This window comes from Podarcis cretensis (assembly GCF_951804945.1).
Source record: "Podarcis cretensis genome assembly, chromosome: 13".
Classification (NCBI taxonomy): Eukaryota; Metazoa; Chordata; class Lepidosauria; order Squamata; family Lacertidae; genus Podarcis; species Podarcis cretensis.
In genome coordinates, this window is record NC_137182.1 from 32,328,757 (window position 1) to 32,346,684 (window position 17,928).

Below are 17,928 nucleotides of genomic sequence, written 5' to 3' on the forward strand. Positions count from 1 at the left end.
TCTGCCCTCTAAGTATAGGGCTGCCATATGTCTGGACATTACCGGGATTTCAAAGGTGGAATTAACACCTGGAGGGGTGGGGAATTCCAAAAGGCGGCACTTTGTCCTGGATCTTAGACAAGTCAATCGAAAAATCACGTTTTTTGGCTCAACAATTCTGGTGGCATTCTGGTTTTTACTTTTTGAAATATGGCAACCCTAAGAAAGTATGGCAAGGATTGTGGTAGAACTCCAGTGTTACATCTCCAGCAGTGGCATCATTCATTTTCCAGAGACTGAGAGCAGCACCATCATCCAGTTTTAAAATAATAGTATTTTATTTTAAAATAATGGTGTATGAGCTATAAAGAATTAAAAGCTAACTCCTGCTTTGATGAAGATTTGTTATTAGATTTTTTTCTCTACTTCCTTCTCTTACCTTCTAAATCTCACAAAAGCTCTTCCAAAGTATTAAATATTTGTTATCAGAAGAGGATTTAAACCAGTCTTTAAATGTTTATGCCAATAAAGCTCAAAAACAATAACTGATGTTGAACTTCCTGTTGTCGTGTTTTTGTTTTTCCAGAGGCAGCAAGCATTATAGTAATGAATGCAAGAATAGGTAATGAATCCTCTGTTTCTGAATTTCTACTCCTGGAGTTCTCAGCAATCCGAGAAATGCAGATTCTACACTTCTTCCTCTTCTTGGTATTGTACCTGGCAACTGTATTCGGGAATCTTCTCATTATCTCTGCAGTAGCCTTTGACCATCACCTTCACACACCCATGTACTTCTTTCTGATGAACTTGGCCATACAGGACCTAGTTGCTGTTTCAGTCACTATCCCCAAATCCATAGCCAATTCTCTCATGAACACCAGGCATATTTCTTACACTGGATGTGTTGCTCAGGTCCTCTCATTCGTTTTCTTTTTATCATCTGATACCGCCTTGCTTACAGTCATGGCATATGATCGCTATGTTGCCATTTGTAATCCATTCCAATATGAAATGGTGATAAACAGGGCAGCCTGTATACAAATGGTAGCTGGTGTGTGGGTCACTGGATTCCTTAATGCAATCATGCACACTAGTGCAACATTTGCTACACCTTTCTGTTCAAACATTGTCAATCAGTTCTTCTGTGAGATCCCACATTTACTTACACTTGCCTGCTCAAACTTATACCTAACAGAAATTGGAGTTTTGGTGATGAGTGTAATCATGGTGACTGGCTGCTTTGTCTTCATTGTTGTCACTTATGTGCACATCTTCACTGTTGTCCTGAAAATTCCTTCTGTTCAGGGAAGGAAAAAGGCCTTCTCCACTTGCATACCCCACCTTGTTGTCTTCTTCGTATTTTGTTTCACAGGATGTTTTGCTTACCTTAGGCCTCCATCTAAACTTCCATCTGATCTGGACTTTGCATTAACTTTGATGTATACTTTTGTTCCACCCATGTTCAATCCAATAATCTACAGTATGAGAAATACAGAGATTAAAAATGCATTATCAAAATTACTGGGTTTCAGGCAAGCTTCTGTTAATATCTCTTTCTGGCTTATTCTGAAAAGGTGAAATCTCTCTAAGTATTGTTCTAGATCTGTGGTACCAATGCTTAGGTTCAGTAAATATTAGGATTTACAACCTGAAAATGACCAGTTCCTAGTGTATTAGGACTAGAAAGAAGTATAGTGTACTCTCTGGAAAGCCTCCGTATTAAACACATGTAAAGCTGGTTAAGTGGGCACACTTCCTGGGTTATGTAGTAGACTAATTTTTGTGTGAGGTGAACACCTGGAGGGCATTATTCTTTAGCAGTTCAAAGCATCAAAGGGCAAAGTGTGAATAAGTGTGAAATGCTAGACACTTTTGAGGTAATAAATAGAATGCCAAAGGAGAGACCTTCTCCTGTGTTACAAAATGAGACCAGAACTTAGGTGAACTGTAAGGAAGAAGTGGGAAAAGACAACATCTTGAATGTGCCTTACAACATAGGCTGCAGAAGACAAGGATTCTGGTGATGCTGCCATAGATTAAGCTTGCATGTTATGGGGTGCTGCTGCTGTGTGCCACTCCATTGAAGGCTAAAGGTTTTATATATGTATAAAATAAACTAAATATCATAAAGACAATAGAGACTCAATTGTGCCTCATTTTCTGCAAAGGAACACAGACTCTGGGAGAGTGTCTAGAACCCTCTGGAGTATTGTTACTGCTCAGCCAGAGATTGGGGGTGGCACACAACCACAGTAACACTATAATCATAGGGAACTACTGAGATGTTGTGCCCAGTTACAACTTCCAGATAAATTTAGATATGCAGATTCAAAATATTTCCTGTGTTACATGGGCATCTTGCATTCCTCCAGCTTAGATGTACCATTCAAAATTTTGTTTGCCTGATTGCATGGTATGCCTTGGAGAATAGAATAATCCCCTATATCCTTTTGGAAGGGGCAGAGGTTTAAGTTTATACAAGAAAGAGAAAAGATTGTGAGCCCTCTAAGGGAGAGAACTTGTATAAAAGAAAATACGTGAAAACGGAGACACAATGTGGGGCAAAGATGGGGAAAAAGCGGGGGGGACCCCAAGTGAAAGAAAGCCATCCCGACAAGAAGAGATCAAGGATCTAGATATTTTATGGCTGAAAATTAAGGAAGAGTTTAAACAAAATGAAACTCATATGGAAAAAAAAAATGGGAGAAATACAGGAATTAATAGACAGGAAGATAGAAGGAGCAGTAGGAGAACTCTCAGCAAAAATTCAAGATTTATCTGTTAAATCAAAAATATGTGAGGAAACTAACAAAAAAATTCAAAAAGAGATGAGAGAACAGAAAAAAGAAACAGAAAGGATAAAGGAGGAAATGAGAGAAATGAACAAAACACAGGAACAAATATGGGACAGTTTAGCGATGACAGAAATGCGACAGAAATATCTTCATCTTAAATTCAGAGGAATAGGGGAGGAAACCAAAGAGAATATAAAAGAAAAGATGACTAAGGAGTTAGCTAAATGGCTAGAATTGGAAGAGGAAGAAGTGGCGAGCACAATGGAGAATGCCTTTAGAGTAAAAACAAGAGTCCAGCAACACAGGTCTAAAAAACACCTTGGGGACTGTCTGGTAATTCTAAATTCAATCGAAATGAAGAACTTAATACTAAAAACCAGTTATCATAAAAAACTGATAATTGATGATAGATCAATTATTGTGTTAAAAGAAATACCAGTTAGGCTTCTGCGTAAAAGAGAAGGATACAGACAGATAGCCAGGGTTTTGAGGAGAAATAACATACAATATAGATGGGAATTCCCTGAGGGGATTACCTTCTTTTTTAAGGACAAAAGATTTAAACTGACAGATACCCAGGAGGTGGAAAATTTTTTGAGAAGGTATGAGAAAGAGCTTGGCAAGGTAGAAGACAGGATAAGAGACAGAGAGGGATCAAGAGAGGGGAAAAAAAGAAAGAGGGAGAGGAAGGAAAGACAGGAGAGACAGGAAGGAAACGAAGCGGAAGAAGAAGGAATAGAAATAGAAAAGGAAGAGGGAGTGGTGGGAAGTGAGGAAGAGGAAGAGGAAAATTACCCTGGGAACGGAAGCCCAAAAACTTAAACTTGAAAATTTCGACGGATTAAATAGAACTTGTATTAACAATGCCATTGAATGTTATGACTTGGAATGTAAACGGTTTGAATGAAAAATCAAAAAGGAATAAAGTAGAGAAAGTTGTGAGGAATAAAAACTATGATGTAATTTGCTGGCAAGAGACTCATGTAGCTAAAAAACACAAACATATATTGATAAACAAAAGGTTAGGAGTAGAATTTATTAATTCGGACGTAAATAAAAAGAGAGGGCTGGTGATTTACGTGAAAGAGAAATGGGACCCAAGATTAATATGTAAGGATACCGAAGGAAGAATTCTGGGGGTCCAAATCAACTATCAAGGGGAAAAACTTAACATAGTGACCGTGTATGCACCCAATACAAATAAAGCGGATTTTTTTCAAAAACTGGAACAAGTGCTATTAGAACTAGAAAATCATAAATTAATTCTGCTGGGAGATTTGAATGGTGTCCCCTCACCAGAGTTAGATAGAAATGAGAAAAAGAGGAAAGGGAACCAAGGGAAACTCCCAAAGGCTTTTGATAACCTCCAAATGAATTTAGATCTAATTGACATTTGGAGATATAAAAACCCAAGAGTGAAACAATTCACGCATTTCTCAGAACCTCATCAGAGTTGGGGCAGAATTGATCAGATATGGGTTTCAAGAGAACTATCGATAAGAACAACGAAATGTGAAATACAACCTAGAACCCTCTCTGACCACAACCCAATTATGTTGGAAATAAAAGGTAAATCATTGGGCCCATATAGATGGAGAATGAATGAATATTTATTTGAAATTGATGAAATAATTGAAAAGGCTAGAAACACTCTGAAAGAATATTATGATATAAATTTGAATAAGGAAACAAAAATCGATATAGTTTGGGATGCGAGTAAGGCGGTGTTAAGAGGATTTTTAATACAACAGAACAGCTATAGAAGAAAACTGAGAGAAGCAAAGAAAGATGAAATACTTAAACAATTAAGAGACTGTGAGGAAAAACTAATAATAGACCCGAGGGACGAGATGACTAAACAAATTGCTAAAGTGTTACAGACAGAATACTCGACACTAATAAGCCAAGAAGTAGAATGGAGAATTAAATCAATGAAGCAAAAATATTTTGAATCTGCAAACAAAACGGGGCGTTTATTGGTGTGGCAACTAAGAAAAAGGAAAAATCAGAATGTAATTAACAAAATTAAAATAGGAGAGCAAATATTAGAAGACCCCGGTAAAATAGAGGAAAAATTCTTACAATTTTACGAAAATCTCTACAAAAAGGAAGATGAAGAGCCAGTAGAAATAGAAAATTACCTGAAGAGAAATAAAGGAGAGCAGCTGACGGATGAAGAAAAAATATATTTAAATAAATTAATAACAACAGACGAGGTTAAAGACGCAATTAAAAAAATGAAGCCAGGGAAAGCACCAGGACCGGATGGTCTGTCACAAAAATATTATAAAGTCTTAGAAGAACATCTGGCTCCGGTCCTTCGTGATGTAATGAATAACACCCTACAAGGAGGAAGGATGCCTAACTCCTGGAAGGAGGCCTACATAACTTTAATTCCGAAACCAGAGTCGGATAAGTTGGATATCAGAAACTATAGACCGATATCATTACTTAATAACGATTATAAGATCTTTGCGGAAATAATGGCTAATAGGCTTAAGAAATATTTATCCAAATCTATCCACAAAGATCAAGCTGGTTTTCTACCAAATAGATACCTAAAAGACAATGTAAGACATATAGTAAATGTTATTGAATATCTGGAACTTAAGATCGACATCCCGGCAGCCTTAATCTTTATCGATGCTGAAAAGGCATTTGATAATGTATCCTGGCAGTTTCTACTAAAATGTATGCAGAGAGTTGGAATGGAGGGGCCATTTATGGAGGGTATAAGAGCAATATATTCGGGTCAGAAAGCCAAGTTGATTATTAATAATAACTTAACTAATTCGTTTGAGATCTCGAAAGGTACAAGACAGGGATGCCCCCTGTCTCCCCTTTTGTTTATTATGGTGTTAGAAATAATCACAAACAAAATAAGGGAAACCCCGGTAATAAAAGGAATTAGTATTGGAGAGAAGGAATACAAACTAAAAGCCTACGCGGATGACTTGGTAATATCATTAAGAGATCCCGTAGAGCATATCGATAAAGTCATAGAGCTGTTGGAAGAATTTGGGAAACTGGCTGGCTTTAAATTGAATAAGGCTAAAACCAAGATGTTAACAAAGAACATATCTGAAGATCAAAGAAACCAGCTTGAGCAAAAAACGGGAATTAAGGTTGTGAAAAAGGTGAAATACCTAGGTATTTGGATTTCTACGAAAAACATAAATTTAGTGGAAGATAATTACATAAAGAGGACGCAGGTGGCGCTGTGGGTTAAAGCCTCAGCGCCTAGGGCTTGCTGATCGAAAGGTCGGCGGTTCGAATCCCTGCGGCGGGGTGCGCTCCCGCTGCTCGGTCCCAGCGCCTGCCAACCTAGCAGTTCGAAAGCACCTCCGGGTGCAAGTAGATAAATAGGGACCGCTTACCAGCGGGAAGGTAAACGGCGTTTCCGTGTGCGGCTCTGGCTCGCCAGAGCAGTGATGTCACGCTGGCCACGTGACCCGGAAGTGTCTCCGGACAGCGCTGGCCCCTGGCCTCTTAAGTGAGATGGGCGCACAACCCCAGAGTCTGTCAAGACTGGCCCGTACGGGCAGGGGTACCTTTACCTTTACCTTTAATTACATAAAGACCTGGAAAGAAGTTAAAAAGGATTTAGAGACATGGAGCCGGCTAAAACTCTCCTGGTCGGGGAGGATGGCAGTAACTAAGATGAGTATTCTTCCAAGGCTGCTGTTTTTATTTCAGAACATCCCGGTGATTAGGGGCACGAAGCTGTTCAAAGATTGGCAGAAAACCCTGTCCAGATTTATCTGGCAGGGCAAAAGAGCAAGAATCAAATTCAAACTACTCACAGACCGTAAAGACAGGGGAGGGTTTGCGGTCCCGAACCTGAAATTATACTATGAGGCCGCATGTTTGTGTTGGATCAAGGATTGGATTGCGTTGAAAAACACGGACTTGTTAGATTTGGAGTGATTCGATGCTAGATTTGGTTGGCATGCGTATTTATGGCAGGATAAGGAGAGAGCACATAAAGGATTTGCCAACCATATCTTTAGAGGAGCGCTGCTTGAAGTATGGAACAGAAATAAGAGACTTATAGAAAAGGACACCCCATGGTGGCTGTCACCAATTGATATAATCATAATTAAAAAAACTAACATGGAAGGACAAAGATGGACTTATGAGGAGCTATTGACAAGATCAGATAAAGGATGGAGACTCAGACCTTATGAGGAAATTAAAGACAAATTAACAACTTGGTTGCAATACTATCAAATTAATGCGTTATGGAACGAGCATAAAAAAATAGGGATGAGTGAGAAAAAGTCCAGATATCAGGTGGAAATAATAGAAGGAAATTCTAAACTCCTTTCTAAAATGTATAATCAACTACTAGATTGGGACACCAAGGATGAAGAAGTGAAGGAAGTTATGATCAAATGGGCCACAGACCTCGGATATAATTTAGAATTTGATAGGTGGGTGAAACTCTGGAACAAAGATATGAAATTTACAGCATGTGTTGGACTCCGTGAAAATTTACAAAAAATGATGTACAGGTGGTATATAACCCCTGTGAAATTGGAAAAAATGTACAAGACCGGGGACAAAACTTGCTGGAAATGCAAATCAAAAGAGGGCGACTTCTTTCACATGTGGTGGGCCTGTAGAGAAGTGAGAAGGTTTTGGGGACATATTTATGATGAACTAAAAAAAATATTGAAATACACTTTCCCTAAAAAACCTGAAGCTTTCCTCTTAGGAATGGTAGGGGAGGAGATAAGACGAGAAGACCAAACCATGTTCCAATATGCAACGGCAGCGGCCAGGTTACTTTTAGCGCAAAACTGGAAGACCCCCAATATCCCAACTATTAGAGAATGGCAATCCAAATTATTTGAGTATATAGAGCTAGCAAGGATGACACAGAAGATCAGGCACCAGAAAAATACTAAATTTATTATTGATTGGAATAAATTCTTTACATATATAGAAAAAAATATAGGAAATATTAAAATTACAGTAGGTACAATATAAAGCCTGAGAGGTATTGATACAGATGGTAAAAACAAACTGCAGGGAGATAAGGTTAAAATAGAGCTCAAACCGTGATGGAGGGAAGTCCTTAATGTAATGTTGTAATTGGATATATGTATGGGTTTATTGGTGTGTTTTGTTTTTCCTTTTTCTTTTTTTGTTTGTTTGTTTGTTTGTTTGTTTTTCGTTTTTGTTGGTTGATATGTGTGCGTTGGTTTATATGTGTGTGTTGTTTTGCTTTTCAACTTGTATTGAAAATCAATAAAAATTAAATTAAAAAAAACAAAACAATTTTGTTTGCCTGATTGCATGGTATGCCTAGGTGTGCCGTTAGATTTAGTGGATTTGTCAGGAAAGGCCACTAACCTCAACCACATGCCATTCATTTATATGAATGATATCACACTTAGCTTTTAAACCTTTTAATGCATTAAATGCATTTGAAGCAGTGGTTGAGAAGAACTTAGTGATCATGTTGGCTTCTTCTTTTTTTAATTATTCTCCTGTAACTATACAGAGCTATTATCAGAAGTAATGGGCCAGACAATTAATATTTATTTAGGAACCTCAATTGATTATTTGTGTCAGACTCCTGGGACCAAGTCTCAAGAAATGCTACTGTTGTTTTGTGTTGAGCTCCTGAGTCCAAGCTTCCAAGAACACAATTGTTTATGTTGAGGTTCTGAGACCATACTCCCAGGAATATAAATATTATAAGAATAATTTCCCACTACATAGTAAAAGCATCATTCTGCAAGAGTACACAAATATTTCCACCATCTCAGAAAGAAAAAGAGAGGGTGAACTTAAAAGAAGAAGAAGAAAGGAACAAGTTTTATGAATGGCTGGAAGAATACAAAGGACCCTGAAGTGGTAAAGAAATTTCATCTGGAAATTTACTTTCTGTTAAGAAAAAGAGTAAGTTATTTACATATTTTTAATTTTAGTAATCACCTGGGTAGTTGTTTTAAAAGCTGAATGAAGAAAATACTACTATAGTGTATTGTGTAGAATAGGACATTCTGCTTGGTAGATGGTGCCTCATAAAGCTTATATAGACTGCACTTAGCTTACAAAATGGCCTGTGGTTTGTATGACACACTAAGCCAAACCTTAGCTTAGTGATGTTGTGAGGAAAATACCCACCCAGCGCTCCCTGAGTCCCTTTATTCAACAACATTGAGGAATGAGGCCACACAAACATCAGGATTGATCAATCGAACAGACCGTTGTTACAGGGAAATTGGATGGGAGAGGCTGAGACACACACACACCTGAGGCTTGTCTCATCATGAGGCAAGGACAAATTGTCTTTGCTGCACATTACCAAAACATCATTCATTTAGGTTCAAAGCTCCATTCACAAGGTGCCTGTCTGGTCAGAGGCTCCAGATCCATGACAGCAGCCCTTAATGTCGAGAAAATGAATAACAGCAACATATCTGCAAAGGCTTTGCATCTGCCAGGGAAGCTCAGCTCAGTTTGCAGAAGGGGCCCATGACTCAATGCTGAGCCCCACACCTCCAACAAAGGAAAACAGGGGAAGTCTCAGTACCAAATGTAGCAATTCACAGCTAAATGGCTCAATAGGAAAACTTTACAAATTCATAAGAAATCACTTGTTGTATCAGTCTTCTCAGTTCCAATGGCATTTAGGACCCAGGGAAGTGAGGTATAAGGGGAGTGGTTAGTGAGCCCACCATAATCCCCAATATGTACAGTCACGTCTGCAAGGCCTTCCTAAGGAGACATGACAGGTGATATCCTGCCCCAAGAGTGTCAGACAGATAACCATCTAAATCACCATGCCTACCCACCTCATAGTGGGATGAAGCCCAGACAAGACAAAGGGGTGTATTTGTCTTTATTCAGGGACCAAGGAACTGTAAATACTTCCGTTTGTACTGTGATGAACTAAGTGTGAAAGACTATATTTGATTAACAGGGGCATGCCTGGATCTCAGGTTCTACTTGAGACCACACCTTTTCTGTGACATATCTATGCTGTCTTGATGATGCTTCTGGAAATGTACTATGGGAAACTTTCGGAAACTTTTAAAAACTGATGTAATCATTGTTTGGTGTTTCTGGCTGCTTTGTCTTTGTGGTAGTGGGAAGTTTTGCTGCAACAATAAATATTAGGTCTGTTGGCTGCTGTTTTGCTTCTATCTCTTGGCTGAAGTCTCTTGCTTGTGACCCCTGACCTGAACCTATGGGAGTCAAGGTTAGGTGATTGTGGGATACTCCAAGGACTCCCTGTTACACCATTCAACAGAACAAAAGGGTTATTAGTCCTGTAAACAGGAATGCAGATGTGGGGAATTTCTCATCAATCCACAAATCTCTTCTTCAAGGTCAGAGAGATAGATAAAAGACAACTCATCTAACTACAAGCCCTTTACTCCCCTTTCAAAGTATTGGAGCTTATCTATTTCCTGCTGATTTGGTAGGCAGAGCACAAACCAATTACTTTTTTATTGTGTCTTAAGCATGGATTCCCTGCATGATCACCTCAAAACTGAGTCTCTGCTTTTTGCTTATAACAGTGAGAATGCACAAATGTGCAGCCATATTTCTATAGTGCATTGTGCAGAATGTGAAATCCTGCTTGCTTTGTGGTCTCTCTTGAAAACTATATAGACTGCATGTAGAATACCCAATGAATGACCTGGTTTCCATGACACGCTAAGCCAAATCTTATCTTAGTGAGACTTCACAAATGTGCAACCTCCTGGAAAGAAGATTATAGTCGCTTTGCTCCTGTGTGGTTCTTTTTACTGCCATCTTAAGATACAGCCAGTTTTGTCATAGCACATCATTCAAACCAGGACTAATGATTAAGCTTTTTCCTCACTAACCATGAGCTGTAACCAGGAGCAAACCTTCATTTCAGCTCCTAGTGAGTGAGAAGAAAGCTTAAGCACTTTGTCTTAGCTTAGTACAGTGTGGCAGCAAAATGATCTGGGCATGAGTAAAGGAGCTGTGAGCATCTCTCCATGCACATTTGTACATTCATGTCACCATGCAGCAGCATTGCATGAGCAAGTGGGCAGCCCATCCCTTGTTACTGACACTACCAGTGCAACCTGCCCCACACTGGAGTCAAGCAAAGGCACATGGTGCTGCCTGCCTGCCTGCCTGTGTAGGGGGGGACGACAACAATAAAACAATGAACAGGGTGGTGATACAATGACTGCTGCAATCAATACTATCACAATATGCAGAGCGCAGATGCCTCTCACTGATACCTCCATATTTACAAAGCATATTTTGATCCTGTAATTCAGTATCAAAACTGAAGTAACTAACTCATAAACATAGGGCGATGACCACCGGAATGATACAGGGTCCAATTCAATGTTCGTGTTTTAATTTCCAATGACGACCACAACTTGGGCTTAGGATAGCCTGATTCCAAATATTCTAGTTTTATCAGTGGGGTCTTTGAAGGAATAGCTCTTAGGGGTTCTACATGGCTCAAACACATGGCTTATATTCAGCAGGAGGCATGTATTCAGTATTCTGGGCCCAATTCTTCCAGCAAGTTTTAACTGTTTTTATCTTTATTGTATATTTTTTAACTCAATGTACATTGTGCCCGGACAATGGTGTCAGGGGCATAGCATGGGTGTTGCCGGGTGTGTGTGTGTGTGTGTGTGTGTGTGAATCAGGCATCTCTGTGTCTCTCTACAAGTATTGGAGGAGGGGCATCTGGTTTTCACCCAAGTGGCGTTTTGGCTGGCCGGGCTCCCCTGGAGGAGAGAGCTTAACCACTAGTCTTGGTTTGAATGATGTGCTATGACAAAACTGGTTGTAACGGGCAGCACCATCTACTACAATAGTAGTTTATTTTAAGAGAATGATGTATTATCTATAGAGAGTCAATATTTGTTTTCAAAAGATGATTTAATCTAACGTTTATCTCTTTTTTTCAGATTCAGCAAGCATTTTAGTCATGAATGCCAAAAAAGACAACAAATCTTCTGTCTCTGACTTTCTACTCCTTGAGTTCTCATCAATACGGGAACTGCAGATTCTACACTTCTCTCTGTTCCTGGTATTGTACCTGGCAATTGTATTAGGGAATCTTCTCATAATATCTGCAGTCACCTTTGACCAGAAACTTCACACTCCCATGTATTTCTTTCTGATGAACTTGGCCATCCAGGACCTAGGTACTGTTTCAGTCACTATTCCTAATTCCATGGCCAATTCTCTCATGAATAACAGACACATTTCTTCTGCAGGATGTGCTGCTCAAGTCCTCTCACTTCTATTCTTTCTATCATCTGATATTGCTCTCCTTACAGTCATGGCATATGATCGATATGTCGCCATTTGCAATCCATTACAATATGAAATGGTGATGAATAGGACATTCTGCACTCAAATGATTGCTGGTGTGTGGGTCGCTGGCCTTCTCTATGCAGTCATGCACACTAGTGCAACTTTTGCAACTCCATTCTGCTCAAATATTGTCAACCAGTTTTTCTGTGAGGTCCCACAGTTACTTACAATTGCATGTTCTAATTTATACCTAATAGAAATTGGAGTTTTGGTGGTGAGTATAATCCTGCTGGCTGGCTGCTTTGCCTTCATTGTTATCACTTATATACACATCTTCATGGCCGTTCTGAAAATTCCTTCTATTCAGGGAAGGAAAAAGGCCTTCTCCACTTGCATTCCCCACCTTGTGGTCTTCTCCATATTTTGTTTCACAGGAAGTTTTGCTTACTTCAGGCCTCCTTCTAAAACCCCTTCATTTCTGGACATTGCCTTAACTGTGATGTATACCATTGTACCACCCATGTTCAATCCAATAATCTACAGCATGCGGAATAAGGAGATTAAAAATTCTTTATCAAAGCTGTTGGGTTTGAAGCCCTCTTCTATGAATATCTTTTCCAGGCTTATTCTGAAAACAGGAAATCTCTCTCTGTGAGTAGAATCATAGGGAGCTCCTAAAACACACTGTCCTTGTTAGACATGTAGATTCAAAATTCCCCCTGTGTCACAATATCTTCTTGAATTTCCCTAGCTCAGTTGTACTGTTTACACTTCACTTCTCTGATCACGTAGCCTGTTGAATTGGTCTTACATTAATATATTTACTGTGCAGTTTGTTCAACTGAACTGTGGGAAATAATTTCCAAGGCAGCCTACAACTGGCTGAACACCCACTCAACCCAGCAGACTTTAATCCCCTGCCAGATGGATGGGAACAGGACATATCTCCCTCATCCTCTGTTGACCCAGAACATGGAAATGGCAATTTGAACTGAGTATTCTTTCTGATAGTGAGCATAGAAGCAAGCTTCTTGAAGCTACTGTTCCTCTGGCTAGTGAATGGGGTTAGGCTTGTCTTCCTCTTGCTGTGATGTCCTTTCACTGAGTTGGGACAGTGTTTTTCATTAAAGAGGAGAACAAATATTGTTTTGACATATTGAGGGCTTGGACTGTGGAATCAAATGGAGTCATATTAAGTCTCTGCTATTAGTCAGAGCACTAAGGACCATTGGAACTCTAAACGCCCTCCCTCTAAGGATGTGCAGCATGGCAAAGGTTAGTTCAAACTGCTTCTGTACATCAACCTCTGATGCTTTCATTCCTCTTCTTTCCATAACCTCTTTTATATCTTGTATATTTTTTAATTTTGTTTTGTTTTCATTGTCTTAAATAACTTATTTGGAATTAGGCTTAGGATTTATCCCCGCTTCCACTTGTCCTGTGCCTAAAAACTACAGGTCTGAGAGGTTGGCAATCTGACTTGGTCAAGGTGCCCATTTGTACTTCCTGCGGGGGATGCATTGGAAAGCAAAGATCTTACAAAATTGTATAGTCAATCAACCAACTTCAAGGGAACAACAACTCTATGAGCAATAGTTAGCATTTGAGGGTGCTTTTTTGTTTTTAGTGCAGGCAAAGAACATCTCAAAATGGAAATGATACTGGTTTATTTATAACATTCTGATTGGTATGGATAGATGAGGTCAAAATAAAACTTTTCTGCCACAAAAGTTGAACTTGGCTGCATTGAATGAGTTTCATATGACAGACAAGGGAACTGCTACTGTATGCAGTGGTACCTCAGGTTACATATGCTTCAGGTTACATACGCTTCAGGTTACAAACTCCACTAACCCAGAAATAGTGCTTCAGGTTAAGAACTTTGCTTCAGGATGAGAACAGAAATCGTGCTTCGGTGGCGCGGCAGCAGCAGGAGGCCCCATTAGCTAAAGTGGTGCTTCAGGTTAAGAACAGTTTCAGGTTAAGAACGAACATCCAGAACGAATTAAGTACTTAACCCGAGGTACCACTGTACAGGGACGCAGGTGGCGCTGTGGGTTAAAGCCTCAGCGCCTAGGACTTGCCGATCGAAAGGTCGGCGGTTCGAATCCCTGCGGCGGGGTGCGCTCCCACTGCTCGGTCCCAGCGCCTGCCAACCTAGCAGTTCGAAAGCACCTCCGGGTGCAAGTAGATAAATAGGGACCGCTTACCAGCGGGAAGGTAAACGGCGTTTCCGTGTGCGGCTCTGGCTTGCCAGAGCAGCGATGTCACGCTGGCCACGTGACCCGGAAGTGTCTCCGGACAGCGCTGGCCCCTGGCCTCTTAAGTGAGATGGGCGCACAACCCCAGAGTCTGTCAAGACTGGCCCGTACGGGCAGGGGTACCTTTACCTTTACCACTGTACAAGCATAATTAACATGAAGTAAAATTGAATTAATAACAGCTCAGTATGGCACTACTACTAATATTGTGATCTAATCAGTTCTTCTGATTTAGTAATCATTGCAGCTTACGAACAAATCTTTGCTTAAGAACAAAGCAATAATTTTATTGATTTAATATGTTTATAACTTGTAATTCTTCTAAGGATCTGCAAGCAGGGGTACAACAAATGCTTTTAAATCACAATGCACAAAATATAAATTCAAACAAAAGAAGCACATCAAAACAAAAGAAGAACTGTTTGACAGTGGAATAGTCTCCCTCGGGAGGTTGCGGGCTCTCATTCCATGGACCTTTATAATAATAATAATAATAATAATAATAATAATAATAATAATAATAATTTATTTATACTCCACCCATCTGGCTGAGTTTCCCCAGCCACTCTGGGCATCCAAAGCAGAGATTGGATGGCCATCTGTCATAGATGCTTTAGCTGAGTTTCCTGCATTGCAAGAACTTGGACTAGATGACTCTAAGGGTCCCTTCCGATGCTACAATTCTATGATTCTATCATACAGCATCAAATAGCAGCAGGGTCAACATGACTGCCCTTAAAAACAATCACAATGCACCTCACCCCTGCTCAAAGGCCTGAATGCTGAAGTGTGTTCTTACCTGCCTTTTAATAATAATAATAATAATAATAATAAATTTTATTTATATCCCACCCTCCCCAGCCGAAGCCGGGCTCAGGGCGGCTAACAACACTAAAACAATACAACATTATAAAAACATTATAAAAATTAATTAATTAAAACACTGCAGTGTCAGGGCATGACATGCCTCAGAAGGAAGTCATCCTGAAATACAATGCTAAACATGCAATGTAAGGCTACAATCCAATGCACACTTTCCTGGGACTAACTCCCAGCCAATGTAGTGATATCCACTTCTGAGTAAACAAACATAGGACTGGACAAAACTTATGCAAGCCATCTAGGCAACCGAAAGTGTTTCCTAAAATGAAAAATGGTTTTTGCCTAAGAATTGGGGGAAAATATTGATAAGCAGCTTCCAGAATGCAATTTTGAGCTCCCTGTTTCTTATGCTATAGATGACCGGGTTCATTACTGGTGGCACCATGCAGTAGAGCATAGAAACCAAGAGGTCAAATGCTGATGGGGACCTGGAGGTTGGCTTTAGGTAGACAAACATGCCACTTACCATAAACAGGGAGATAACAATAAAATGAGGCAAACAAGTTGAAAAGACTTTTTGCTTCCCTTGACTGGATGGGATTCTCAGTACAGTTCTGAAGATCTGAACATAAGAAAAAACAGTTAGAAAAAAGTAAACAAAGCCAAAACAAGACCCCAGAATCAGAACCCGGACTTCATTGATATATGAGTCAAAGCAAGAGATCTTTAGCAGTTGTGGGATTTCACAGAAGAATTGATTGATGACATTAGAGCAGAAGTCCACAGTGAATGTAGTTCCAGTGTGCATTGCTGAATAGAAAAGTCCACGGATCCAAACACTGGTTGCCATCTGAATGCAAGCTTTCTTGTTCATGACAGTCTCATAATGCAGTGGATTGCAGATGGCAACATAGCGATCATATGCCATGATGCCAAGCAGGAGGTAGTGGGAGATCATGAAGAAAACTAGAAAGAATACTTGGCAAACACACCCAGAGTAAGAGATGGCTTGGTTTTTCATCAAAGAATTTGCAATAGACTTGGGAGCTGTAACAGATATGGAACCAAAGTCTTGTAATGACAGATTGGCCAGAAAAAAGTACATGGGTGTATGAAGCTGATGGCTATAGATGATGACTGTGATGATGAGAAGGTTTTCTATGAAGGCCACCAAATACATTATGACAAAAAAAAATAATGTGGAATATCTGCAGCTCCTGAATTTCAGAGAATCCGAGCAGAAGGAATCCATTCACTCTTGACTGGTTCAACATTGTATTGTTCAGAGTTCTATTTGGTACCTGTGAAAAGAAAGATGCCACACGACTTCTTTTTTCATTTGATTGTATCTATTTGTGAAATAGAGTGGTGCTCTTTGGACAAAATATCTCTCCCTTTCTGGCAGTAGTGATGGAGATAAAAACTGTACTAATGAACTTTATTGATGTCTCATTTTTAATTGTACCCAGAAGGTTCAGTTCTCAGGAGTTAAGTGCAGCTCAGCAGCACTAAGTCAGACACATTTTGGGAGTCATGTGCTCATAATGACTGTGATTCAATGGCTGTCATTTAACTTGAAAACATTGTTTTGATGATGACTCTGTTTATATGATTGAATGTTGACACCCCCACACTTTGAATGGAGCTGAGGAGTAGGAAAGGTCTTTGGTAGGGTTTGTGGTTTGTGGGTGGTATTCCTAGTTGCGGGGGATCAAGGACCAGTCTGTATTTTGGGCATGGTGACAGAACTGGATTCACCTAGCCTGTGGCACAGTGTGACTTAAGAGTTAGCCCTCCTGGACAATTGAGTAAACTGGGCCCATTCATTCATGTATATTCTTACTCAACCCAGTAGGCTTTATATGTGACAGACCCCTGAATGTATTTTTGAGCTGGATAAGGCCGTCAAATGAACCAGGCCTACTTGAGGGCTTCAGGTCTCATTGGGGCCTAGTCCATTCACTATGTGGTAGGGACCAGTCAGCATCGGGATTCATCCACCTATTAAGGGAGGCCTACCTCCTTTGGGGACTTTTGGTGAGATCAAGAGTGGGCTCTTGGATTTTCTGGGATTGCCCTGACTTTCATTAGCAAGGGATCTTTCATTTGGAAAGATTCCCAATGTTTCACCTTTTCAGTGTGGCTATGTGAATTCTCTCTCTCTCTCTCTCTCTCTCTCTCTCTCTCTCTCACACACACACACACACACACACACACAATTTGCTGCTGCCTTTGCCAACCTGGTGCCCTCCAGATGGTTTGGCTTGCAACTCCCAACAACCCATCAGAATCTTAAGATCTCTAAATGTATTTTACAGACCAGTTTACACTGTGTGTGTGTAGCCCATTACTACAGAGTTCCAGATGCTAACCTATTAAATTGTGATGTATGTAGAGATTATTGTGGATGTGCCAAAGATGTTGATGTTATGGAAGCAGAGGAGCACTATGTGCAATGAGTTGCCCTGTTTGCAAGTCCTGCTCATGAGTTCCCATAAACTATAAGCAGCTAAATAGTACTCCTCCAACTCACTTCCTTATTCAGCCTGACTTCCTCTCAGCAGTAGCCCCTCTCCCTCAGACCATGTGCTCTAGAAGAGCACACAGCTACATTCACAAACTAACTCTCCAAATCAAGCCTCCAAACAGCTCAAACAAGCAACCAGCCTTAATCCAAAAGCCACAATGTCTTCTTCCATTTAGCCAGGGCCGTCTTTACCCAGGGGTGCGGGACACCTGGGCGCCGAATTCAGGGGGGTGCTAGGCGCCCGCCACTGAAGCCGCCTAAGCTC

The 17,928-nt window shown here is 40.1% G+C and overlaps 1 protein-coding gene and 1 pseudogene across 2 annotated transcripts; one reads left to right on the plus strand and one right to left on the minus strand.

Moving 5' to 3' along the window:
* Positions 1–585: 585 nt before the first annotated feature.
* LOC307201552 (olfactory receptor 14A16-like) lies at positions 586–12,708 on the plus strand (the record flags this gene model as incomplete). Its single annotated transcript, XM_079950825.1, has 2 exons — positions 586–970; positions 12,077–12,708. 2 exons carry the CDS (start codon positions 586–588, stop codon positions 12,706–12,708), a joined length of 1,017 nt encoding a protein of 338 aa, XP_079806951.1.
* A 2,747-nt stretch (positions 12,709–15,455) lies between these two features.
* On the minus strand, positions 15,456–16,410 carry LOC307201554 (olfactory receptor 14A16-like; annotated as a pseudogene). The gene has a single exon. The product of its transcript is annotated as an olfactory receptor 14A16-like (transcript).
* Between the last annotated feature and the right edge of the window lie 1,518 nt (positions 16,411–17,928).